The 27,328-nt window shown below is 45.9% G+C and overlaps 1 protein-coding gene across 1 annotated transcript; it reads right to left on the bottom strand.

The window, feature by feature from the left end:
- Positions 1–6,125: 6,125 nt before the first annotated feature.
- On the bottom strand, positions 6,126–27,002 carry LOC110505947 (zinc transporter ZIP9). Its single transcript, XM_036962272.2, has 7 exons — positions 25,891–27,002; positions 25,403–25,511; positions 22,910–23,116; positions 21,698–21,766; positions 19,804–19,889; positions 10,317–10,451; positions 6,126–10,081 (listed from the first exon to the last, which is right to left on the bottom strand). Exons 1-7 carry the CDS (start codon positions 25,990–25,992, stop codon positions 9,845–9,847), a joined length of 945 nt encoding a protein of 314 aa, XP_036818167.2. The 5' UTR covers positions 25,993–27,002; the 3' UTR covers positions 6,126–9,844.
- Between the last annotated feature and the right edge of the window lie 326 nt (positions 27,003–27,328).

Here is a 27,328-nt window from a genome sequence, read left to right as displayed (position 1 = left end):
TTTTCCCCACTGATATCCACAAAGGTCAATACTGTTCAGCACATCCATTAATGATCTTCCTTTAGTCTGTACAGGGTCTGAAGTTCCAATGTATGCAGATGATACTGTGATAAATTCATGCAAATAACAAACTACACAAAAACTCACTACTATAATGATTCAGATGACAAAATTGCTCAGAGACTCATGTTTACATCTCAATAAAATAAAACACAGTCTGCATGTTCCTCAAAAAACAAGTACTGATGTAAAACGCTCCTGGTGGTATCTGATTTTAAGTGCCAAGGCATCATACTTGATTCCAACCTTTCTTTTAAAAAGCAAATAATAAAGGAACTCAAATACCAAATTCAACCTAGCTAATTTACCAAAACATATGAAATTGTTTTGACTACACTATATAACTACTATAACAACACTATAATTAAAATCTATGATACTCCCCCACTTAACATACTAGTTTAGTCTTTGGCCCAATCTTGCTTTTCAACATTCATACCCATTCAGCCTTCTGTCAACAGGTTGGCGTACTATTCAATCCAGCAATCACCTTTAATGACCTGACATTGTTCCACATAATGGAAACATACCATAACCTTAGAGTACATGAACTTTCCTGCTCAAATTTACTGGTGTTACTTAAACAATCAAACCAAGAATCAATAACAATCAGAAGCTATCCTTACGATGTTTTATGATTCAGACATCCAGTCTCCCAATTCTCATAGCCTAATACAGTAAATATAAACGCCACAAATCTATGATGCCCACCTAGCGAATCAGCTGCTAGAAATACAGAAAAAAAAATGGACCTGAACAACGGTCAAAACAATTAGAGTAAGGTTATTGTATATTCAAACTAATAACGCAAATGTACGTTATTCTACAACAATCTACCTTCCTCCAGCAACTTTCCCTGACAATGAGCAGCCAACATAACAACTCACTCTCTTACATACTTTCAACTCAACTTTCCTACTTCTTTTTCCCCCAGTTGGGCAAAAATATAACCCCTCTCATTTCAACGTTTTTCCCTTACCTCTATCGTAAGATTAAAACCTCAACTTTATAACTTCCTCTTCTCTTTGCTCTCCACACTTATGAAATGTATCATATTTCTTTAAAAATAACACACACAGCGCCAAAATTATAACATGCGTCAGTCAATCTATAAGAATGAAAAACATTTCGGTAACCACTTTCCTATCGCCATTCTCTCCCCGCTATCATTCAGAGTGTCTTTAACTTAGGTAACTGTCTTCTCTATTGATACAGTAATTTAAATACGACCCAATTCTCAATACATTATTCCAGCAGATAATTTAGTGAACAGACATCGTCTTGCATCAGAATTCGCTTCGTTATTGTTTTAAATTGAATTAGCCTATCAATTTAACCTAAACAATCTATTGAAAACGTTCAATTTATCTCTTATACAAACACTAGCGACCATAACTTTCCAGGCAAAACATACAAATAGATTATTTACAGTCATAAAGTCTGAATTCAGCCAGCGCCGTGACTGGGAATGGAACTCGGGCCTCCCGCGTTGCAGGCGAGAATACTACCACCGAACCAACAATGCTATTGCCAATAGCAAAAACTCTCCGGATATAAACCCGATTTACAAAGTAAAATCAAAACACGTCACTATCGGTAATTCCCAGAAGAATAATAGCCCAATTTTAATAGTACAAACATTGCTCCAGCTATGATTCTCAAATTCCAAATGAATATATTAGCAATCAAATAAAAAAATCGACACTAATGACTAGGAAACAGTAAAAGTAGATTATGTTTACTTATGCAACGTATTTCAATTACTTTACTACATCACTTTAATCACGCAATGATAATTAGCTTGATGGAAAACCTTAGGCTTTGTACAACATTATAAATTACATCGAGCATCCCTCGAATTCTCTTTAACTTTATGGAAAACAGTTTATTCAATAAATCCCGCAACTTCTCTCATACTGGGAAGAAAAAGTATAACATGTTCAGACCTTAAGGGCAGTTTAATTTGAAATGTTTCACCCAGACGGAGATACTCCAATATGCGTTCTATAGTTACATCGTTAGGGTAAAATAACCAAAAGTGGACACACTCTAATCAGTTTCTAGAGCTCAATTTCCCAGATTTTGTAGATTATTGTAACAGTGCTTAAAAACTTAATCTTTATCAAATTATCCATTTAAGATATCAACTCAAAACCTACGTACGTCTACGAATGGGTGGTTTAAATTGTATCTAATCATTTTCAGCATTACTTTATACACACATACCATTTATCATAATTTCAAATAATTCACAGAATCCATATAAAATTTAAGAAATCTTAGTTACTCACACAGAACTTTCAGGATCATCCACACAGGATTGGTCAGATTTTTTCACATAGAACTTTTCTGACGTCCACACAGAACATCAAAAGGTTTGCCCACACAGAGTAAACCCTACCCCGCTCACACAGAACGGTCCGACTCACACAGAGTAAACCTGCCCCGCTCACACAGAACGGTCCGACTCACACAGAGTAAACCTAGGGCATACCTGGCTAGCACATTTAAAATAATTGGAATTCACCACATCTGAGGGTCACTTAGACAAATCACACAGACACACAGAATGAGGTCCTTCTTCCAATAGGGCTTCACCAAGTGCTGTGTTTCACCTAGAACACACAGACCCCCTGGCCCCTCACCCCGACAGACCTCACCAAATCCCCACTGTGATCAATTCAGTGTCAGGAGGGCTCTTGGTCACTGGCAACCGGACAGCGCAGAGTATCTTTTGAGTCCACAAAACCCCCAGATTACTCTCCTCTGACTCGGCCCTGCTTACGCCGCCAAGGTGCCTTCCTTACAAAGGAATTCACGCTCAGAGTATAACAGGCATAATTAAAAAACTCTACTTCAAATCTGTGTGTGGTTCGCTCACCTTTTTCTTTAAAAAAAACTCAGTTCGAGATGTGGTATCCACTCGGCTCGCTTCCTCTTAGATCAAAGGTTGGTCCATCTGCTCCGTTTCCCGAAGTGTGGTTCTCCCTGAGATCCCAAGTTTAGGGGATCCCTCGTGCACGATTTATTTACCTAGATCGTAGGAACGGTCACCGAGTGAAGATTCACATCCCCTCCTCGTCGCCAAATGTCGTGGAAATTTCCTCTATTTACCAAATCATGGGAGCAAACCACACACACAAGTCAGAGTTAGTTATAAAAGTCCATCTTTAATTATATGAGCTCTATCACAACCCTGTGACTCTCAGATTGATTCAGTGTCTCCCAGTGAATCCTCTGAGAGCCCCCTTACAATGCAACTGAGTTCCTTTAATAGCAAAGACCCACATAGTCAGACAGCATAGACATAACTCATCGTTCAGCTTTGTCTCCTTTCCCAAACCATAAACCAATCCTCCATTACAACAGGCATATATCAAATTGTCATTTAGATACAACCCACTCTAAATACAAACTCCTGGACAAACTCACGGAGTGTCATGTACTGTCATGTTGTGTCTTGTTTCTGTCCTTTCCCTTCACCCTGTCTCCCTCTGCTGGTCGTTGTTAGGTTACCTTTTCTCCCCCTCTTTCCCCCAGCTGTGCCTTGTCTCCTCCTAACTACCTCGTCACCCCTTTTCCCACCTGTTCCCTTTTTTCCCTCTGATTAGTCCTCTATATCTCTCTCTGTTTCTGCTCCTGTCTTTGTCGGATTCTTGTTTGTGTTGTTCATGCCTGAACCAGACTATCGTCATGTTTGCTGCAACCTTGTCCTGTCCTGTCGGAACCTGCCGGTCCATCTGAGCCTACGTTTTGTTTTGTTATTAAAGAAGCTCTGTTTACGTTAATTCGCTTTTGGGTCCTCATTCACGCACCGTAACACGGAGAGGAGGGTGAGGCTATAGGTTAAGATAGAAACAACATAAAAGGGAGCATAGAATGATTCCAGACACTGCAACCTTCCTTTCCCCACTATGGGAAAGGTAGAGAGTGAAAGATATGTTTACACATGATGACACTTTGACCTCTCCCCTCTCAGCGGCCATGCAACTTAGTCTTGACATAGAACAGATACTGCAACCCTCACCACAGAATAACACAAAAATACCATTCTGATGAGAATTAACTTACACACATTTGATGAATATAAAACATCTTACATATGTTACCAACAAATTCTGAATCTTCCCTAACAATGGCCAGGAAACTCCCCAGACCTTAATCCCATTGACAACTTGTTGTCAATTCTTAAAGATGTGGGTAAACAAAACAAAAATCCACAAATTCTGACAAACTCCAAGAATTGATTATGCCAGAATGGGCTGCCATCAGTCAGGATGTGGCCCAGAAGTGAATTGACAGCATGCCAGGGCGGATTGCAGAGGTCTTGAAAAAGAAGGGTCAACACTGCAAATATTGACTCTTTGCATCAACTTCATGTAATTGTCAATAAAAGCCTTTGACACTTACGAAATGCTTGTAATTATACTTCACTATTCCATAGTAACATCTGACAAAAATATCTAAAGACACTGAAGCAGCAAACTTTGTGGAAATTAATATTTGTGTCATTCTCAAAACTTTTGGGAGAAGTTGCTCTCGGAGGATGTGTAGGCTTAATGACAGCGGTGGAGAAAGTACCCAACTGTCATACTTGAGTAAAAGCAAAGATACCTTAATAGAAAACGACTCAAGTAAAAGTCACCCAGTAAAATGCTACTTGAGTCAAATTCTAAAAGCATTTGATTTAAAATATACTTCAGTATGAAAAGTAAAAAGTATAAAACATTTCAAATTTCTTAACATTTATGGCACCAGAACACATAGGTAGGGCCTGCCTTTCAACCTGCGTGTCCTGGTCGCGTCTGGTGTGGGTGGACTAAATCAACCCGCGTGTCCTGGTCGCGTCTGGTGTGGGTGGACTAAATCAACCTGTGCACGATGGCGGACGAGCGGTACGGTCAGCACGTAAGGTTTAGTAACCGGGTGGTAGCCCGCTAGTGGATGGCTATTTAGCCTCTCTGTGTTAGTGGTGGCTGTTTAACAGTCTGATGGCCCTGAGATAGAAGCTGTTCTTCAGTCTCTCGGTCCCAGCTTTGATGCACCTGTACTGACCTCGCCTTTTGGATGGTAGCGGGGTGAACAGGCAGTGGCTCGGGTGGTTGATGTCCTTGATGATCTTTTTGGCCTTCCTGTGACATCGGGTGGTGTAGGTGTCCTGGAGGGCAGGTAGTTTGCCCCCGGTGATGCGTTGGGCAGACCTCACCACCCTCTGGAGAGCCCTGCGTGGCCAGTTGTGGGATAGCTCAGGGGTGGGTTTGATCTGGCCAGGACAGGTGACCAAATCTGGCCAGGACAGGTGACCAAATCTGTCCAGGACAGGTGACCAAATCTGGCCAGGACAGGTGTCCAAATCTGGCCAGGACAGGTGACCAAATCTGGACAGGACAGGTGAACCAAATCTGGCCAGGACAGGTGACCAATCAGAGTCGGGACAGGTGACCAAATCTGGCCAGGACAGGTGACCAATCAGAGTCGGGTCAGGTGACCAAATCTGGCCAGGACAGGTGACCAATCAGAGTCGGGACACATTGCACCCATTCATTTTGATTTATTTAAATAAAACATAAAAACACAGTTTTGCAACAGATTGAACTTTCCACTATCAACAGATGGAAAAATGTCTGACTCCTTATGGAATGATCACATGACAATCCCCGAAGCATGATGTCTACTGCTAACCCCTGATGCCCCTCAACTCTCTCTCTCTCACACACACACACGCATGCGCACACACACACACGTCTTTCGACTAGAACCAAGAAGCTTCAAGAGATCCACTATTTCACTAAGAACCAGTAGGGATGATATCCCTTTAGAACAGACTTAGTTTGGTTCCATGAAATCTCATGAATGAAAAAAAAACAGTCTGCAGCTGAAGGTACTGCACGCACAACCACCTCCACAACCACAGAAGAAGAGAAGAGAGAGGGATAACTGGGCCCAAAATCTGTTTTCTCCAGCAGGTGGTGTTTCGTATAAAATGTTTCACTCACTAAACCAGGAGGTTTTGTACAGAGGTTAATGAGTGTTAAATTTGGTTTTAAAAAACAACATAAGGCTTATTTTCTACGTGTGGTTTATTTGATCGAATAGGGGCATTGAGTGGCATCTCTTTCAATTGTTAGAGATGACCACTCAACCACCTGGTCAATATAATGGATAACTCTGTGTGGGTAGACACGGACACCAGAGCTCACAAAATTAACATGCTTATTGCTGAGATTTTATAACATTGATAAGGACAGAAGATAAATTAAAAGCAAATCAGAAAAAAAATAAAAAAATAAATCTAAAGTCATTACGTCACAACTGCTGTTTTGTTTGACCCAAATGCAAATAACTAAGTCCCTCTTCACAGACAGACACGAGGTGATCCAGACAAAGCCATCAGTCTGAACATCTACCGGCGACTGTCTGTTGGTCTACACTCCATATTACTGGTCCCTCAGTTCAGAGTTCATTATAATGCATCTATTGGTCTGACTACTCACGGAACAATGCCTAATGTCATGTACCCTAAAATCACCCAGTCTACCACCATCAAATAGACCAGTACCAGTCTACCACCATCAAATAGACCAGTACCAGTCTACCACCATTAAATAGACCAGTACCAGTCTACCACCATCAAATAGACCAGTACCAGTCTACCACCATTAAATAGACCAGTACCAGTCTACCACCATCAAATAGACCAGTACCCAGTCTACCACCATTAAATAGACCAGTACTAGTCTACCACCATCAAATAGACCAGTACCCAGTCTACCACCATCAAATAGACCAGTACCAGTCTACCACCATCAAATAGACCAGTACCAGTCTACCACCATTAAATAGACCAGTACCAGTCTACCACCATTAAATAGACCAGTACCAGTCTACCACCATCAAATAGACCAGTACCAGTCTACCACCATCAAATAGACCAGTACCAGTCTACCAGCATTAAATAGACCAGTACCCAGTCTACTTGTCATCAGGTAGACCAGTCCCCAGTCTACCACCATCAAATAGACCAGTCGCCAGTCTACTTGTCATCAGGTAGACCAGTACCCAGTCTACTTGCCATCAAGTAGACCAGTAGCTATCCTGCAATCACTCAGGAAAACAGGTCTGAAGAGAACCACATTTGAAACCAAACGTAAAAGAAAGCAGGGTAATTCATGGGTTGATATAAGTTTAGATTTTATGGTGCATAGAGGCTGGTCCTGGGACCAGGGCTTCCATTACAGTGTATAATTTAGAGGCTGGTCCTGGGGCCAGGGCTTCCATTACGGTGTATAATTTAGAGGCTAGTCCTGGGACCAGGGCTTCCATTACGGTGTATAATTTAGAGGATGGTCCTGGGGCTTCCATTACGGTGTATAATTTAGAGGCTGGTCCTGGGGCTTCCATTACGGTGTATAATTTAGAGGATGGTCCTGGGACCAGGGCTTCCATTACAGTGTATAATTTAGAGGCTGGTCCTGGGGCCAGGGCTTCCATTACGGTGTATAATTTAGAGGCTAGTCCTGGGACCAGGGCTTCCATTACGGTGTATAATTTAGAGGCTGGTCCTGGGGCTTCCATTACGGTGTATAATTTAGAGGCTGGTCCTGGGGCTTCCATTACGGTGTATAATTTAGAGGCTGGTCCTGGGACCAGGGCTTCCATTACAGTGTATAATTTAGAGGCTGGTCCTGGGGGCCAGGGCTTCCATTACGGTGTATAATTTAGAGGCTGGTCCTGGGGCTTCCATTACGGTGTATAATTTAGAGGCTGGTCCTGGGGCTTCCATTACGGTGTATAATTTAGAGACTGGTCCTGGGACCAGGGCTTCCATTACAGTGTATAATTTAGAGGCTGGTCCTGGGGGCCAGGGCTTCCATTACGGTGTATAATTTAGAGGCTGGTCCTGGGGCTTCCATTACGGTGTATAATTTAGAGGCTGGTCCTGGGGCTTCCATTACGGTGTATAATTTAGAGGCTGGTCCTGGGACCAGGGCTTCCATTACGGTGTATAATTTAGAGGCTGGTCCTGGGGCTTCCATTACGGTGTATAATTTAGAGGCTGGTCCTGGGACCAGGGCTTCCATTACAGTGTATAATTTAGAGGCTGGTCCTGGGGGCCAGGGCTTCCATTACGGTGTATAATTTAGAGGCTGGTCCTGGGGCTTCCATTACGGTGTATCATTTAGAGGCTGGTCCTGGGGCTTCCATTACGTGTATAATTTAGAGGCTGGTCCTGGGACCAGGGCTTCCATTACAGTGTATAATTTAGAGGCTGGTCCTGGGGGCCAGGGCTTCCATTACAGTGTATAATTTAGAGGCTGGTCCTGGGGCTTCCATTACGGTGTATAATTTAGAGGCTGGTCCTGGGGCTTCCATTACGGTGTATAATTTAGAGGCTGGTCCTGGGACCAGGGCTTCCATTACGGTGTATAATTTAGAGGCTGGTCCTGGGGCTTCCATTATGGTGTATAATTTAGAGGCTGGTCCTGGGGCTTCCATTATGGTGTATAATTTAGAGGCTGGTCCTGGGGCTTCCATTACAGTGTATAATTTAGAGGCTGATCCTGGGACCAGGGCTTCCATTACGGTGTATAATTTAGAGGCTGGTCCTGGGGCTTCCATTATGGTGTATAATTTAGAGGCTGGTCCTGGGGCTTCCATTATGGTGTATAATTTAGAGGCTGGTCCTGGGGCTTCCATTACAGTGTATAATTTAGAGGCTGATCCTGGGACCAGGGCTTCCATTACAGTGTATAATTTAGAGGCTGGTCCTGGGGGCCAGGGCTTCCATTACGGTGTATAATTTAGAGGCTGGTCCTGGGGCTTCCATTGTGAGTCTGAAGCAAGACAGTCATCCTTCAAGCTGTTTACCCAACAAGGTGGCGGGGATTCCTTTGGTTATCGTTTGAACTGCGGATTTCCCCTTTAATAAGCCTCAGTTAACAGGTTTGCTAGAGTCTGTGGACAGCAGTCTTATAGACAACATGTCTCTCAAATGTCCGATGTCCTTTAACAGTACGGTAGATAAATAAATAGCCTATAGATCAGGCCACAAGTCATAGAAGTGCAACTACTCACATGTAAACTTCTAATTAGTTACTGATTGCACTAGCAAGAATTTGAATATAGACTACATTTAATCTCACAGTAAGAACACCGTGTGTCAGAGTGCAAGCTCAACGTAGCACATAAACAATGCTCTGAAAAGTGAGAGTGAAAAATCACTCTTGATTTAAAACCTTTACTTTTACTGCAAGATGTCACAACTATCCCTTCATTTCTCACAGCCCAGTCCTCAGCAACAGAACAAAAGCAGGTACATTAACATGAGTTCATGTAAAGCCTACCTAGAGAGACCCCCCCCACCCCCCCCCAAAATAGAAAAAGAAATGTCTGCTTAAAAGAAGCAGAAACCATGGTAGCAGTCTTGTGTCATCAGTATCAGCAGATAGCACTTCCTTTAGAGTGTTGAACAAGTGGGAGGTCCTTTGATTTGATTTGATTTGATTATTACTATGGTTATGACATCATCATCATCATCCCTTTGTGTTGTCCAGCGCGGTTCCGATTCCACCCGCAGGTCGTTGTCCCGGCAACGAGGACACAACAACCGCAATCCAACCAAATCAGAAGTCCATCAACAGAACAGGTACATAAGACATTTGAGATGTGTGATAGAGATGTCCGTTAGGCTGCTTTCCCTCTAAACCCACTCTTCCTCTCATTACTACATCCCTCCTTTCCTCTCCTCCCCTCGGTCTCCTTTGTGTCTACTAGCGGTGTGTGTCTAGTGGTGGTGTCCCACAGACAGCACCAGCGGTAGCAGACAGCCCAGAACCAGAGCCCCAACCTCCACCTTGCTCAGTCCCTTCGCTGCTTCCTTCCCCGGTGTGGGGGAGTGGCTGTGTCCGGTCCCGCCCACCTCAGGCAGAACGTGTACGGTGGCAACATACAGGAAGGTCCCGGCAGAGAACAGCATGGCCACGCCTGTGGCGTTCACGTTGGACAGTGCCTCTTTACTGCTCTGGAGGTAGAGAGGACAAAACAATTGGGGGTAGTTAGAATAGGGAGGGGGTTGGCTGGGTATTGGGGAGGGGGGGGGGGGGGGTAGTGGTAGTGGGGAGAAGGGGTATTGGGGAGGTGATAGTGGGGACAAGGGGTATTGGGGAGGTGGTAGTGGGGAGAAAGGGTATTGGGGAGGTGGTAGTGGGGAGAAAAGGTAGTGGGATATTGGAAGAGATCATAGACAACCAACTGACCTGGCTGAGTCCTACGAAGGTAACCATGGCGAGGACAGGTGCTGCCAGGGCGAAGGCCAGCAGGTGTTTACGGATCCGATTCCTCTCCAGACCAGCATGCATCAGGAAAGAGACCAGGCCAAAGGCTGCTGGGGCCTGGGGGGAAAGAAAGAGACAGGGTTTAATTACGAGAGGAATTACAGAGAACAGACACACCTACAAATAGAGACGGTGTGTACAAACATTAAGAACGCCTGCTCTTTCCGTGACAGACTGACCAGGTGAATCCAGGTGAAAGATATGATCCCTTATTGATGTCACCTGTTACATCCACTTCAAATCAGTGTAGATGAAGGGGAGGAGACGGGTTAAATAAGGATTTGTAAATCAGGAGAGTAGGTGGATTAGGGAGCTGCCTAGTGGTGGCTATTCAGCAGTCTGATGGTCTGAGGGAAGAAACTATTGGCCAGTCTGACATGATGCTCCTGTACTGCCCATGTCTGAGTGATGGAAGCGGGGAGAACAGGCCTTGGCTCGGGTGGTTGAAGTCCCTGATGATCTTCTTGGCCTTCCGGCGACACCTGGTGATGTAGTTGTCCTGGAGGGCAGGCGGTGAGCAGGCAATGGAGCGTTGGGCTGAGCGTTCCACTCTCTGTAGCGCCATGCGGTCTGCGAGTTACTGTACCAACAGCCCCTGAACAACACCGACGGTCCTCGGGGACAGAACACATTTCTTCAGCATCCTGATCTCGAGGAGTCGCTGTCCTGCCTTCTTCGCCACGACGTCAGTGCGGTTTGATATTTCAGCTCCTCGGAGACGTGTTCGCAAAGGAACATCGAGGGGGGAAAAAAGAAGCTTGACGAGGGCCTTGAGGCCGATATGTAAAACTTATTAAAGAGCAGTGTTACTATCAATAGCGGGTTTCTTATTTTCTCTCATTTTATTCAACTGTTACCAAGAAACTGCCTTTTGAATTACGCCCGTTGATGAGAATGGGGGCGAGCCCGACATGGTTCCTCCTGAAGTCCACAATCCTCTCCTTTGTTTTGCTGAGGTCGAGGGTGCAGATGTTGACCTGGCACCACGCTGTCAGAGTACCTACCTCCTCCCAGTTAAATAAAAATAAATGTTATTTTTTTTAAAAGTTGGAACTGTGTCATGGGTATACAGGGAGTACAGGATTTCACCCTTGTGGGGCCCACGTGTTGAGAATCAGTGTCGAGGTAGTAATGTTGCATAGGCAGGAAGTCCAGTCCAGGACAGTTGCATAGACAGGAAGTCCAGTCCAGGACAGTTGCATAGACAGGAAGTCCAATCCAGGACAGTTGCATAGACAGGAAGTCCAGTCCAGGACAGATGCATAGACAGGAAGTTCAATCCAGGACAGTTGCATAGACAGGAAGTCCAGTCCCAGGGGCCATGAGCTTTGTGGTGAGTTTAGAGGGCACTATGGTATTAAAGACCGAGTTGTCGTCGATGAACAGCATCCTCACATATGCATTCCTTTTATCCAGGTGGGTAAGGGCAGTGTGTAGTGCTTCAAATTTCCCAGTGGCCTAAAAAAAATATGCATTTCTTGCGGTCAAAGCGGCCGTTGTGCTGAAAATAATCATTATAATTCCCTTCTCCCGGCTGCCAAATTGCCACACTTCTTTTAATTATTTTATTTAACTAGGCAAGTCAGTTAAGAATAAATTCTTATTTACAATGACGGCCAGACCCGGACAATACTGGGCCAATTGTGCGCCACCCTATGGGACTCCCCATCACCATCAGAAGCAGGACGCACTGGAGCTCCATTTCGAGTCTCATAGCAAAGAGTCTGAAAATAAGGTTTTTTTTCTTTGTAATAAATGTGCAAAAATGTATAAAAAAAACTGTTTTTCGCTTTTTCATTATGGGGTATTGTGATGTCATTATGGGGTATTGTGATGTCATTATGGGGTAGTGTGATGTCATTATGGGTTATTGTGATGTCATTATGGGGAATTGTGATGTCATTATGGGGTATTGTGATGTCATTATGGGGTATTGTGATGTCATTATGGGGTATTGTGTGTAGATGGATGAGGAAAATGTTTTATTTAATCAATATTTTGAATAAAACTAACGTAACATGAGGAAATAGGTGTCTGAATACTTTCCCGATTAAAAGTCTAATTAAAGTTTGTGTACATTTATATACACTTCCATACAACCTTAACAGAATAGCTAGTGTTTTCCAGGTTTTCAAATCAACTTAAAATGGGCTTTTTTGGTTAATGACCTTGTTGCTCTAGCAGATGGGCCTTGTTGCACAGGCAGATTGGGCCTCTTGAAAGCCAAATGAAAATGAGCAAAATCTTTAAACCACAGGCAGTTTTTGTCTCACTGTCGGAAGAGACAGAGTCAGGTAATGCAGATCTCCCCTACCACACAAACGTGAGAGATGGCTAAGTTTGGGGAAGGTGCTTAAAAGGGTGTGGCACCTGAAGTCGGAGATGGCTGAGTTTTTTTCAAATGAAAAGAATAGGTGGATTTCCCTCAACTGCCAGATGAAGAATGGTTGGTTGGTTGATTTTGCCTTCCCAGTGGACATCATGGCCTCATGAATGAACTGAACTCCAAACTACAAGGGAAGGAAGGGCCTTTTTACACATCAGATGTACAGCCTTGTCAAAGCCTTCAAGGGAAAACTACTCCTCCTGACCCACCTTCCGACACTACTAGTCTGTTCCCTATCAGACCACGTTCTGACACAACTAGTCTGTTCCCTATCAGACGACCTTCTGACACTACTAGTCTGTCCCCTATCAGACCACGTTCTGACATTACTAGTCTGTTCCCTATCAGATGACACTACTAGTCTGGTCCATTAAAATAACATCAAATTGATCAGAAATACAGTGTAGACATTGTTAATGTTGTAAATGACTGTTGTAGCTGGAAACGGCTGATTTCTTATGGAATATCTACATAGGCGTACAGAGGAACAGACCCCTCACAAGTCCTCAACTGGCAGCTTCATTAAATAGTACCCGCAAAACACCAGTCTCAACGTCAACAGTGAAGAGGCGACTCCGGGATGCTGGCCTTCTAGGCAGAGTTGCAAATGAAAAAGCCTTATCTCAGACTGGCCAATAAAAATAAAAGATTAAGATGGGCAAAGGAACACAGGCACTGGACAGAGGAAGATTGAAAAATGGACAGACAAATCTAAGTTTGAGGTGTTCGGATCACAAAGAATAACATTCGTGAGACACATAAAAAATGAAAAGATGTTGGAGGACTGCTTGACGCCATCTGTCTGGAGGCGATGTGATACCTTGGGGGTGCTTTGGTGGAGGTAAAATGGGAGATTTGTACAGGGCAAAAGGGATGTTGAAGACAGAAGTGTATCACTCCATTTTGCAACGCTATGCCCTGTGGACGGCACTTAATTGGAGCCAATTTCCTCCAACAACAGGACAATGACCCAAATCACAGCTCCAAACTACGCAACAACTATTCAGGGAAGAAGCAGTCAGCTGGTATTCTGTCTATAATGGGAGGCAGATCTCAACCCTTTTGAGCTGTTGTGGGAGCAGCTTGACCGTAAGGTACGTAAGAAGTGCCCATCAAGCCAATCCAACTGGTGGGAGGTGCTTCAGGAAGCATGGGGTGAAATCTCTTCAGATCACCTCAACAAATTGACAACTAGAACGCCAAACAACTGCAAGGCTGTAATTGCTGCAAATGGAGGATTCTTTGACTAAAACAAAGTTTGAAGGACACAATTATTATTTCAACTCAGTCATTATTTATAACCTTGTCAACGTCTTGACTATATTTCCTGTTCATTTCATTTGATGTACGTTTTCATGGAAAACAAGGTAGTGAACGGTAGTGTTGTACGTGCACAGAAATTTTCAGTGATGAAATATAACAAGTTTAAGGCACAGATCATCTCTTACTGACTCTCACCTCTCAGCAATCCTGCGCATAGTGACGTCAGAAATGATATCTGACTTCACTGCTCTAGCCCATCAGAGACTTCTTTATTTATTTATTATTTAACCAGGTAGGCTAGTTGAGAACACCTTTATTTAACCAGCTAGGCTAGTTGAGAACACCTTTATTTAACCAGGTAGGCTAGTTGAGAACACCTTTATTTAACCAGGTAGGCTAGTTGAGAACACCTTTATTTAACCAGGTAGGCCAGTTGAGAACACCTTTATTTAACCAGGTAAGCTAGTTGAGAACACCTTTATTTAACCAGGTAGGCTAGTTGAGAACACCTTTATTTAACCAGGTAGGCTAGTTGAGAACACCTTTATTTAACCAGGTAGGCTAGTTGAGAACACCTTTATTTAACCAGGTAGGCTAGTTGAGAACACCTTTATTTAACCAGGTAGGCTAGTTGAGAACACCTTTATTTAACCAGGTAGGCTAGTTGAGAACACCTTTATTTAACCAGGTAGGCCAGTTGAGAACACCTTTATTTAACCAGGTAGGCTAGTTGAGAACACCTTTATTTAACCAGCTAGGCTAGTTGAGAACACCTTTATTTAACCAGGTAGGCTAGTTGAGAACACCTTTATTTAACCAGGTAGGCTAGTTGAGAACACCTTTATTTAACCAGCTAGGCTAGTTGAGAACACCTTTATTTAACCAGGTAGGCTAGTTGAGAACACCTTTATTTAACCAGGTAGGCTAGTTGAGAACACCTTTATTTAACCAGGTAGGCTAGTTGAGAACACCTTTATTTAACCAGGTAGGCTAGTTGAGAACACCTTTATTTAACCAGGTAGGCTAGTTGAGAACACCTTTATTTAACCAGCTAGGCCAGTTGAGAACAAGTTCTCATTTACAATTGCGACCTGGCCAAGATAAAGCAAAGCAGTTCGACACATACAACAACAACAGAGTTACACATGGAGTAAAACAAACATACAGTCAATAATACAGTATAAACAAGTCTATATATAATGTGATCAAATGAGGTGAGATAAGGGAGGTAAAGGCAAAAAAAAGGCCATGGTGGCAAAGTAAATACAATATAGCAAGTAAAACACTGGAATGGTAGATTTGCAATGGGAGAATGTGCAAAGTAGAAATAAAAATAATGGGGTGCAAAGGAGCAAAATAAATAAATAAATTAAATACAGTTGGGAAAGAGGTAGTTGATAGGGCTAAATTATAGGTGGGCTATGTACAGGTGCAATAATCTGTGAGCTGCTCTGACAGTTGGTGCTTAAAGCTAGTGAGGGAGATAAGTGTTTCCAGTTTCAGAGATTTTTGTAGTTCGTTCCAGTCATTGGCAGCAGAGAACTGGAAAGAGAGGCGGCCAAAGGAGGAATTGGTTCTGGGGGTGACCAGAGAGATATACCTGCTGGAGCGCGTGCTACAGGTGGGTGATGCTATGGTGACTAGTAAGCTGAGATAAGGGGGGACTTTAACTAGCAGGGTCTTGTAGATGACATGGAGCCAGTGGGTTTGGCGACGAGTATGAAGCGAGGGCCAACCAATGAGAGCGTACAGGTCGCAATGGTGGGTAGTGTATGGGGCTTTAGTGACAAAACGGATGGCACTGTCATAGGTTGCATCCAATTTGTTGAGTAGGGTATTGGAGGCTAATTTGTAAATGACATCGTCGAGGATTGGTAGGATGGTCACTTCACTTCTCACACTGATTGAGTAGTTTAAACGTAATGCTGAGCTCTCTCTCTCTCTTGCGTTTTTGTTGATACCCGTTAAGAGTTCTGTCCGTGGTCCTGAATGCACTTTTCCCTCCATGTAGTTAGAGGCTGGTCCTGGGGCTTCCATTATGGTGTATAATTTAGAGGCTGGTCCTGGGGCTTCCATTATGGTGTATAATTTAGAGGCTGGTCCTGGGGCTTCCATTATGGTGTATAATTTAGAGGCTGGTCCTGGGGCTTCCATTATGGTGTATAATTTAGAGGCTGGTCCTGGGGCTTCCATTATGGTGTATAATTTAGAGGCTGGTCCTGGGGCTTCCATTATGGTGTATAATTTAGAGGCTGGTCCTGGGGCTTCCATTACAGTGTATAATTTAGAGGCTGATCCTGGGACCAGGGCTTCCATTACAGTGTATAATTTAGAGGTTGGTCCTGGGGCCAGGGCTTCCATTACGGTGTATAATTTAGAGGTTGGTCCTGGGGCCAGGGCTTCCATTACGGTGTATAATTTAGAGGCTGGTCCTGGGGCCAGGGCTTCCATTACGGTGTATAATTTAGAGGCTGGTCCTGGGGCCAGGGCTTCCATTACGGTGTATAATTTAGAGGCTGATCCTGGGACCAGGGCTTCCATTACAGTGTATAATTTAGAGGTTGGTCCTGGGGCCAGGGCTTCCATTACGGTGTATAATTTAGAGGTTGGTCCTGGGGCCAGGGCTTCCATTACGGTGTATAATTTAGAGGTTGGTCCTGGGGCCAGGGCTTCCATTACGGTGTATAATTTAGAGGTTGGTCCTGGGGCCAGGGCTTCCATTACGGTGTATAATTTAGAGGTTGGTCCTGGGGCCAGGGCTTCCATTACGGTGTATAATTTAGAGGTTGGTCCTGGGGCCAGGGCTTCCATTACGGTGTATAATTTAGAGGCTGGTCCTGGGGACCAGGGCTTCCATTACGGTGTATAATTTAGAGGCTGGTCCTGGGGCCAGGGCTTCCATTACGGTGTATAATTTAGAGGCTGATCCTGGGACCAGGGCTTCCATTACAGTGTATAATTTAGAGGTTGGTCCTGGGGCCAGGGCTTCCATTACGGTGTATAATTTAGAGGTTGGTCCTGGGGCCAGGGCTTCCATTACGGTGTATAATTTAGAGGTTGGTCCTGGGGCCAGGGCTTCCATTACGGTGTATAATTTAGAGGTTGGTCCTGGGGCCAGGGCTTCCATTACGGTGTATAATTTAGAGGTTGGTCCTGGGGCCAGGGCTTCCATTATGGTGTATAATTTAGAGGCTGGTCCTGGGGCTTCCATTACGGTGTATAATTTAGAGGCTGGTCCTGGGGCTTCCATTACGGTGTATAATTTAGAGGCTGATCCTGGGACCAGGGCTTCCATTACGGTGTATAATTTAGAGGTTGGTCCTGGGGCCAGGGCTTCCATTACGGTGTATAATTTAGAGGTTGGTCCTGGGGCCAGGGCTTCCATTACGGTGTATAATTTAGAGGTTGGTCCTGGGGCCAGGGCTTCCATTACGGTGTATAATTTAGAAGTTGGTCCTGGGGCCAGGGCTTCCATTACGGTGTATAATTTAGAGGTTGGTCCTGGGGCCAGGGCTTCCATTATGGTGTATAATTTAGAGGCTGGTCCTGGGGCTTCCATTACGGTGTATAATTTAGAGGCTGGTCCTGGGGCTTCCATTACGGTGTATAATTTAGAGGCTGGTCCTGGGGCCAGGGCTTCCATTACGGTGTATAATTTAGAGGTTGGTCCTGGGGCCAGGGCTTCCATTACGGTGTATAATTTAGAGGTTGGTCCTGGGGCCAGGGCTTCCATTACGGTGTATAATTTAGAGGCTGGTCCTGGGGCCAGGGCTTCCATTACGGTGTATAATTTAGAGGCTGGTCCTGGGGCCAGGGCTTCCATTACGGTGTATAATTTAGAGGCTGGTCCTGGGGCCAGGGCTTCCATTACGGTGTATAATTTAGAGGTTGGTCCTGGGGCCAGGGCTTCCATTACAGTGTATAATTTAGAGGCTGGTCCTGGGGCCAGGGCTTCCATTACGGTGTATAATTTAGAGGTTGGTCCTGGGGCCAGGGCTTCCATTACGGTGTATAATTTAGAGGTTGGTCCTGGGGCCAGGGCTTCCATTACGGTGTATAATTTAGAGGCTGGTCCTGGGGCCAGGGCTTCCATTACGGTGTATAATTTAGAGGCTGGTCCTGGGGCCAGGGCTTCCATTACGGTGTATAATTTAGAGGTTGGTCCTGGGGCCAGGGCTTCCATTACGGTGTATAATTTAGAGGTTGGTCCTGGGGCCAGGGCTTCCATTACGGTGTATAATTTAGAGGTTGGTCCTGGGGCTTCCATTACGGTGTATAATTTAGAGGTTGGTCCTGGGGCTTCCATTACGGTGTATAATTTAGAGGTTGGTCCTGGGGCTTCCATTACGGTGTATAATTTAGAGGCTGGTCCTGAATGCACTTTTCCCTCCATGTAGTTCATTCCATTGTTTAATAATGAAAATACCAAAAGGAGAACATGGATGTGGTTTATTTCTGTGCATGTTAAACAAGTAAAATAAGTGGCATATCTGGACGTGATTTACAGTAGATATATCTATATATATATATATCTGTCAGTCATACACATGATGGATGATTCTGGTTAACGATGGTAAAAAATATACTCTAAATGTGGCCATCCGTGGAAAATAAGTGGCCTGCAGGCCTGCTCTAGAAGCACGTCACGATGATGGAAGTGGCCTGCAGGCCTGCTCTAGAAGCACGTCACGATGATGGAAGTGGCCTGCGGGCCTGCTCTAGAAGCACGTCACGATGATGGAAGTGGCCTGCGGGCCTGCTCTAGAAGCACGTCACGATGATGGAAGTGGCCTGCGGGCCTGCTCTAGAAGCACGTCACGATGATGGAAGTGGCCTGCGGGCCTGCTCTAGAAGCACGTCACGATGATGGAAGTGGCCTGCAGGCCTGCTCTAGAAGCACGTCACGATGATGGAAGTGGCCTGCAGGCCTGCTCTAGAAGCACGTCACGATGATGGAAGTGGCCTGCAGGCCTGCTCTAGAAGCACGTCACGATGATGGAAGTGGCCTGCAGGCCTGCTCTAGAAGCACGTCACGATGATGGAAGTGGCCTGCAGGCCTGCTCTAGAAGCACGTCACGATGATGGAAGTGGCCTGCAGGCCTGCTCTAGAAGCACGTCACGATGATGGAAGTGGCCTGCAGGCCTGCTCTAGAAGCGATGATGGAAGTGGCCTGCAGGCCTGCTCTAGAAGCGATGATGGAAATGGCCTGCAGGCCTGCTCTAGAAGCGATGATGGAAGTGGCCTGCAGGCCTGCTCTAGAAGCGATGATGGAAGTGGCCTGCAGGCCTGCTCTAGAAGCGATGATGGAAGTGGCCTGCAGGCCTGCTCTAGAAGCGATGATGGAAGTGGCCTGCAGGCCTGCTCTAGAAGCGATGATGGAAGTGGCCTGCAGGCCTGCTCTAGAAGCGATGATGGAAGTGGCCTACGGGTCAGTAGTCATTCAGTTCAGTTCATTTCCCAGGGATGTTAATACCACACCTGTACGGAAGCTTTCAACATACTATGCATCACTAATTCACTGAAGTGCTTCGATTAATTAGGCAGTTACATGAAAACTGAGTTGAATTGGTTTAACTAACTCCTAGTGCCATCAACTTGGCAGAGAGGGTGGGTGGGGCACGTCACGTTGTGTTTAAAGAGACAGAGGATCCGATATGGAAGGAAGGAAGCTGTTAAACAACACATTATCATTATATCCACGCTGAGAGGGACCGCTGAAAACACAAGATGGCAGATAACAAGATGAACTGTCACTGTACCTTGTGAAGCATGATGGCCACAAAGACAATGAGCTGAACACTGGTCTGGGAAGTTGAAGCCGCTGCTCCGAGAGCCACGCCGTCAGCTGGAAGATCAGAATCACCTTTATTTACCCAGCACACCATGCAAAACATTAAGAACACCTGCTCTAAAGTTGGGTAAATTAGACAAGCATTCGTTCTTTATATTTATGTAGTGTAGGCTATGCTGGAGCAAATGTAGACCGAACTGTCACAATAAAAAAAGTTACAATGATGAGATGATAGGTCTACAGGCATTGTGAACGGCTGCTCCACACTGAGACGGTCTGCCTGTCCTCCATACTGAGACGGTCTGCCTGTCCCTCCACACCGAGAAGGTCTGCCTGTCCCTCCCTCCACACTGAGACGGTCTGCCTGTCCCTCCACACCGAGACGGTCTGCCTGTCCCTCCACACCGAGACGGTCTGCCTGTCCTCCATACCGAGACGGTCTGCCTGTCCTCCACACCGAGACGGTCTGTCTGTCCCTCCACACTGAGACGGTCTGCCCGTCCCTCCCTCCATACTGAGACGGTCTGCCCGTCCCTCCCTCCACACTGAGACGGTCTGCCTGTCCCTCCCTCCACACCGAGACGGTCTGCCTGTCCCTCCCTCCACACCGAGACGGTCTGCCTGTCCCTCCCTCCACACCGAGACGGTCTGCCTGTCCCTCCCTCCACACCGAGACGGTCTGCCATTCCCTCCCTCCACACTGAGACGGTCTGCCTGTCCCTCCCTCCACACTGAGACGGTCTGCCTGTCCCTCCCTCCACACTGAGACGGTCTGCCTGTCCCTCCCTCCACACTGAGACGGTCTGCCTGTCCCTCCCTCCACACTGAGACGGTCTGCCTGTCCCTCCCTCCACACTGAGACGGTCTGCCTGTCCATCCCTCCACACTGAAACGGTCTGCCTGTCCCTCCCTCCACACTGAGACGGTCTGCCTGTCCCTCCCTCCACACTGAGACGGTCTGCGTGTCCCTCCCTCCACACTGAGACGGTCTGCCTGTCCCTCCCTCCACACTGAGATGGTCTGCCTGTCCCTCCCTCATTTAACAGTTCCATTTCACACCATGCTGTTCATAGACATCATTTATAATAATAATTTAAATCGGTTTCTCTCAAGTTATTTATCCTGTAAAAAGGGAGTGGTTTTGGGCAGTAAATCCCAGTAACCGAGTTCTCTCCATTCAACCCTAACAGACTGGCCAGGTGAATCCAGGTGAGAGATATGATCCCTTATTGACGTCACTTGTTTAATCCACTTCAATCAGTGTAGATGAAGGGGAGGAGACGGGTGGTTAAATAAGGATTTTTAAGCCTTGAGACAAATTGAGACATGGGTTGTGTTCGTGTGCCATTCAGAGGGTGAATGGGGAAGACAAAATATTGAAGTGTCTTTTGAACAGGGTTTGGTAGTAGGTGCCAGGCCGCACCGGTTTGTGTCAAGAACTGCAACGCTGCTGGGTTTTTCACACTCAACAGTTTCCCGTGTGTATCAAGAATGGTCCACCCACCCAAAAACCATCCAGACAACTTGAAACAACTGTGGGAGGCATTGGAGTCAACATGGACCAGCATCCCTGTGGAACGCTCTCAACACCTTGTAGAGTCCGTTCCCAGACGAATTGAGGCTGTTCTGAGGGCAAAACGGGGTGCAAACTCAATACTAGGAAGGTGTTCCTAATGTTTAGTATAGTCACTGTATATGTACCAGGAATTTGACCTACTGAATAAAACAGAATATACAACCAAAATAATTGACAATCCACATAACATTATGTACAGTAGATAGGATGCAGAATCCACCTACAAGCCTCCATAGACATCCACTGTCTCTTCTTCCTAAAACACTGTATCAGGAAGCCATCTTACCTGCTGCATGGACCACTAGTCCCAAGGTGGTGGTGATCTTTGAGCTGGCAACCCTCGCAGACTCTGGATCTAAACACACACACACACACACCAAATCAGTCAGACAGACACACACACACACACACACACCAAATCAGTCAGACAGACAGACACACACACCAAATCAGTCAGACAGACAGACCAAATCAGTCAGACAGACAGACCAAATCAGTCAGACAGACAGACACACACACACCAAATCAGTCAGACAGACACACCAAATCAGTCAGACAGACACACACACACACACCAAATCAGTCAGACACACACACACACACACCAAATCAGTCAGACAGACACACACACACACCAAATCAGTCAGACAGACAGACACACATACGAAATCAGTCAGACAGACACACACCAAATCAGTCAGACAGACACACACACACACACACCAAGTCAGTCAGACAGACACACACATACGAAATCAGTCAGACAGACACACACACACCAAATCAGTCAGTCAGACAGACACACACACACACCAAATCAGTCAGACAGACACACACACATACACCAAATCAGTCAGTCAGACAGACACACACACACACACCAAATCAGTCAGACAGACAGACACCAAGTCAGTCAGACAGACAGACACCAAGTCAGTCAGACAGACAGACAGACAGACAGACACCAAGTCAGTCAGACAGACAGACAGACAGACAGACACCAAGTCAGACAGACACACCAAGTCAGACAGACACACACACCAAGTCAGACAGACACACACACACCAAGTCAGACAGACACACACACACACACCAAGTCAGACAGACACACACACACACACCAAGTCAGACAGTCAGACACACACACACCAAGTCAGACAGTCAGACACACACACACACACACACACACACACCAAATCAGTCAGACAGTCAGACAGACACACACACATACCAAATCAGTCAGTCAGACAGACAGACAGAGTGAGTCCAGACTGACCGTCAACACTGCTGTGTGTGTGTGTGTGTAGACTGACCGTCAGCACTGCTGTGTGTGTGTGTGTGTGTGTGTGTGTGTGTGTGTGTGTGTGTGTGTGTGTGTGTGTGTGTCTTTAGACTGACCGTCAGCACTGCTGTGTGTGTGTGTGTGTAGACTGACCGTCAGCACTGCTGTGTGTGTGTGTGTGTGTGTGTGTGTGTGTGTGTGTGTCTTTAGACTGACCGTCAGCACTGCTGTGTACGTGGGCGCTTCCTATCTGGTCGACCAGCAGCATGAAAACGAACCCCAGGACCAGAGAAACCCCGATGTAGGCATGGAGGTGCTCGTGGCTGTGGCTGTGCTCCCCACTGACCCCCAGAGCTGCATCCACACCTTCCCTGGGCTCAGACACCCCCACCCCCTCCACCTGGCCAGGGGCGTGGTGCACACCTACACAGAGAGAGAGACTGAGACCCTATCCCAGACAGTAGAGACAGAGACACTAAACCAGACAGTAGAGACTGAGACCCTAATCCAGACAGTAGAGACTGAGACCCTAACAGGGGAGACTGAGACACTAACAGTAGAGACAGAGACCCAGACAGTAGAGACAGAGACCCAGACAGTAGAGACAGAGACACTATCCCTGACAGTAGAGACAGAGACCCAGACAGTAGAGACAGAGACACAGACAGTAGAGACAGAGACACAGACAGTAGAGACAGAGACCCTAACAGTAGAGACTGAGACCCAGACAGTAGAGACAGAGACACTATCCCAGACAGTAGAGACTGAGACCCTAACCCAGACAGTAGAGACTGAGACCCTAACAGGGGAGACTGAGACCCTAACAGTAGAGACAGAGACCCAGACAGTAGAGACAGAGACCCAGACAGTAGAGACAGAGACACTATCCCTGACAGTAGAGACAGAGACCCAGACAGTAGAGACAGAGACACAGACAGTAGAGACAGAGACACAGACAGTAGAGACAGAGACACAGACAGTAGAGACAGAGACCCAGACAGTAGAGACAGAGACACTATCCCAGACAGTAGAGACAGAGACACTATCTCAGACAGTAGAGACAGAGACACTATCCCAGACAGTAGAGACAGAGACCCTATCCCAGACAGTAGAGACAGAGACCCTAACAGTAGAGACAGAGACCCTAACAGTAGAGACTGAGACCCAGCCAGTAGAGACTGAGACCCAGCCAGTAGAGACTGAGACCCTAACAGGAGAGACTGAGACCCTAACAGGAGAGAGAGACCCTAACCCAGACAGTAGAGACTGAGACCCTAACAGTAGAGAGAGACCCTAACAGTAGAGACAGAGACCCTAACCCAGACAGTAGAGACAGAGACCCTAACCCAGACAGTAGAGACCGAGACCCTAACAGTAGAGACTGAGACCCTAACCCAGACAGGAGAGAATGAGACCCTAACCCAGACAGTAGAGACTGAGACCCTAACCCAGACAGGAGAGAATGAGACCCTAACCCAGACAGTAGAGACTGAGGCCCTAACCCAGACAGTAGAGACTGAGACCCTAACCACTACAGTAGAGACTGAGACTCTAATCCAGACAGTAGACACTGAGACCCTAACCCAGACAGTAGAGACTGAGACCCTAATCCAGACAGTAGACACTGAGACCCTAACCCAGACAGTAGAGACTGAGACCCTAACCGAGACAGTAGAGACTGAGACCCTAATCCAGACAGTAGAGACCGAGACCCTAACCCAGACAGTAGAGACTGAGACCAGCTAGCTAACGTTGGACTAGAGCAAGCTAACGTTGGACCAGAGCTAGCTAACGTTGGACCAGAGCTAGCTAACGTTGGACCAGGGCTAGCTAACGTTGGACCAGGGCCAGCTAACGTTGGACCAGGGCTAGCTAACGTTGGAACAGGGCCAGCTAACGTTGGACCAGGGCCAGCTAACGTTGGACCAGGGCCAGCTAACGTTGGACCAGGGCTAGCTAACGTTGGACCAGGGCTAGCTAATGTTGGACCAGGGCCAGCTAACGTTGGACCAGGGCCAGCTAACGTTGGACCAGGGCTAGCTAACGTTGGACCAGGGCTAGCTAACGTTGGACCAGGGCCAGCTAACGTTGGACCAGGGCCAGCTAACGTTGGACCAGGGCTAGCTAACGTTGGACCAGGGCTAGCTAATGTTGGACCAGGGCCAGCTAACGTTGGACCAGGGCCAGCTAACGTTGGACCAGGGCTAGCTAACGTTGGACCAGGGCTAGCTAATGTTGGACCAGGGCCAGCTAACGTTGGACCAGGGCCAGCTAACGTTGGACCAGGGCTAGCTAACGTTGGACCAGGGCTAGCTAACGTTGGACCAGAGCTAGCTAACGTTGGACCAGAGCTAGCTAACGTTGGACCAGAGCTAGCTAACGTTGGACCAGGGCCAGCTAACGTTGGACCAGAGCTAGCTAACGTTGGACCAGAGCTAGCTAACGTTGGACCAGAGCTAGCTAACGTTGGACCAGAGCTAGCTAACGTTGGACCAGGGCTAGCTAACGTTGGACCAGGGCTAGCTAACGTTGGACCAGAGCTAGCTAACGTTGGACCAGAGCTAGCTAACGTTGGACCAGAGCTAGCTAACGTTAGACCAGAGCTAGCTAACGTTGGACCAGAGCTAGCTAACGTTGGACCAGAGCTAGCTAACATTGGACCAGTATAAAGGGAATAGGGTTCCATTTGGTATGCAGATTGAGTCTCACCCTCCAGGACCTCCTCATACAGGGCATGGACCCCCTCGGGGATGATGACAGCCAGGGCAGTACCACACAGCAGCCCTGCTCCCAGGACCGTCACCAGCTTCAGCTTCTCCTGCAGGACCAGACAACCAGGACAGAGGGTTCATCAGCAGGACAACCAGGACAGGGGGGTTCATCAACAGGACAACCAGGACAGGAGAGGGGTAAGGATCAATAGTCAACACATTAACTTTGGCCTCGGAATAGCAATTATTAGGCTAGCTAACGTCACTGAAGATGTAGAATTGCATGTGACGGTTAGAACAGTCTGATTGATACACTAAAATCAAATCAAATCTTATGTCACATACACATGGTTAGCAGATGTTAATGCGAGTGTAGCGAAATGTGTGCCTTTATATGCATAGTGATCTCAGTAGCTAAGGACTTCAGCTGAAGTCTCCGCTTCAAGTTCAATTATGTCACTCAGGCAAAGTTTGAGTGCTACTCACCTCTGAGAAGTTGACAGCCAGAGGAATGGTTCCAGACACATAACACCCCACCAACATGGCCAGGGACAGCAGGCTGATCGAAGTGAAATCGTCCATAGACATAATTGCAGCGGTGCTTTTCTATGCAACAATTAGCCTGACTATTGGAAAGTGGTAGCTAGAGCGGTAAACAGACTAGTCTCAATCCAGAAACTGACTAGATGGATAGGTTGGCAAACTTGATTGCTAGACAGATAACGCCAAGTATAAAAAATAACTATAAATCAAATGGTACTTCTCTTTTCCCACTAGCACTGCCTTTGGTGATAAATACTTTGTTGAGGGAAAATTTAACGTGATGTGTCGTCTCACCTAACTATCTTAAAACAAATTCATGAATTGTAAGTCGCTCTTATACTTAAATGACTAAAATGTCAATCATTGATCACAAGAATCGACTTCGCAGCAATGATAGATAACTAAAACTATCTGCACAGAGGTCTAAACAGCCATGTGGTCAGTTCTGCTAAATAACTCTACGATTTAACCACTACGACATTGAACACGGTTGTTTATGCAATCTAATGTCAATCTAGCTAATCTGCTTCTTACTTTTGCAGAAATCTAAACATCATCTAGTAGTAGCTACTGTAACGTTAGCAAAATTAGATAGCCTGCTAGGCTAACTATCTTCCCTCACAAAGTATTGTTGGCTACAGTTGACACGTTGTCATCTCTAGAAAGTGTATTGCCCATATCGTACTCTTCAATGTAGCTATTTTATTTATTTTTGAATAATTTTTGAGCAAAACTAACTGCACTTAGCTATTATTCTTTATAGCTATCTAGCTCGAAATGTTTCTGCCAAATGTAGCAGTTCCGGGTAACGCTCATTGTTCACGCCACGTAAACGTGCCACGTACAAAATCTGCATTCTTTCTCTGTTTACTTTTCTTCTCTGACTTTGTGGACCGATACAGCAGATGTTTCAAACATAAACCAATGTATTACATGTATAAAAAAACTTAAATTGTTTTAGCTGGTAGTTGTTCATCTTTTCTTAGAAGTAGTCAGATATGTCTTCTCTCTCCCTCAGCCCCATCTCCGCCAGGGGGCGCTTCTGTTGACGGACTGTTAGCGAACCCTTATGGAGAATGTGGCTAACTCCCACTACTACTACTTTACAAATATATATATATATATATATATATTTTTTTTTAAAAAGCGTATTTAATCATAGAATTTTATTTGGCCTTTAATCAACAAGGTAAGTCATTAGAACACTAATAGGGGGCTAAACTATTTTGCCATAATGACATGCACCCTTATGCCTCAAACACAGATGAATGGGTTGTTAAAATACTCTTTACATCAAAAGAGTGGAGCAGCGGTCTAAGGCACTGCATCTCAGTGCTAAGGCATCCCTACAGACACCCTGGTTCGAATCCAGGCTGTATCA

This window comes from Oncorhynchus mykiss, chromosome 25, assembly GCF_057628025.1.
Source record: "Oncorhynchus mykiss isolate SJ-2025 chromosome 25, ASM5762802v1, whole genome shotgun sequence".
Taxonomy (NCBI): domain Eukaryota; kingdom Metazoa; phylum Chordata; class Actinopteri; order Salmoniformes; family Salmonidae; genus Oncorhynchus; species Oncorhynchus mykiss.
This window is presented reverse-complemented; position numbering and strand designations above follow the sequence as displayed.

Coding starts and splice junctions, on each gene's coding strand:
- LOC110505947 (XM_036962272.2), bottom strand. CDS start 25,992: ATGTCTATGGACGATTTCACTTCGATCAGCCTGCTGTCCCTGGCCATG. Junction 19,890..21,697: donor ACTAGTGGTCCATGCAGCAG/GTAAGATGGCTT, acceptor CTGATCTTCCAG/CTGACGGCGTGGCTCTCGGA. Junction 10,452..19,803: donor TGGCCATCATGCTTCACAAG/GTACAGTGACAG, acceptor CTTTCCCCCCAG/GCCCCAGCAGCCTTTGGCCT.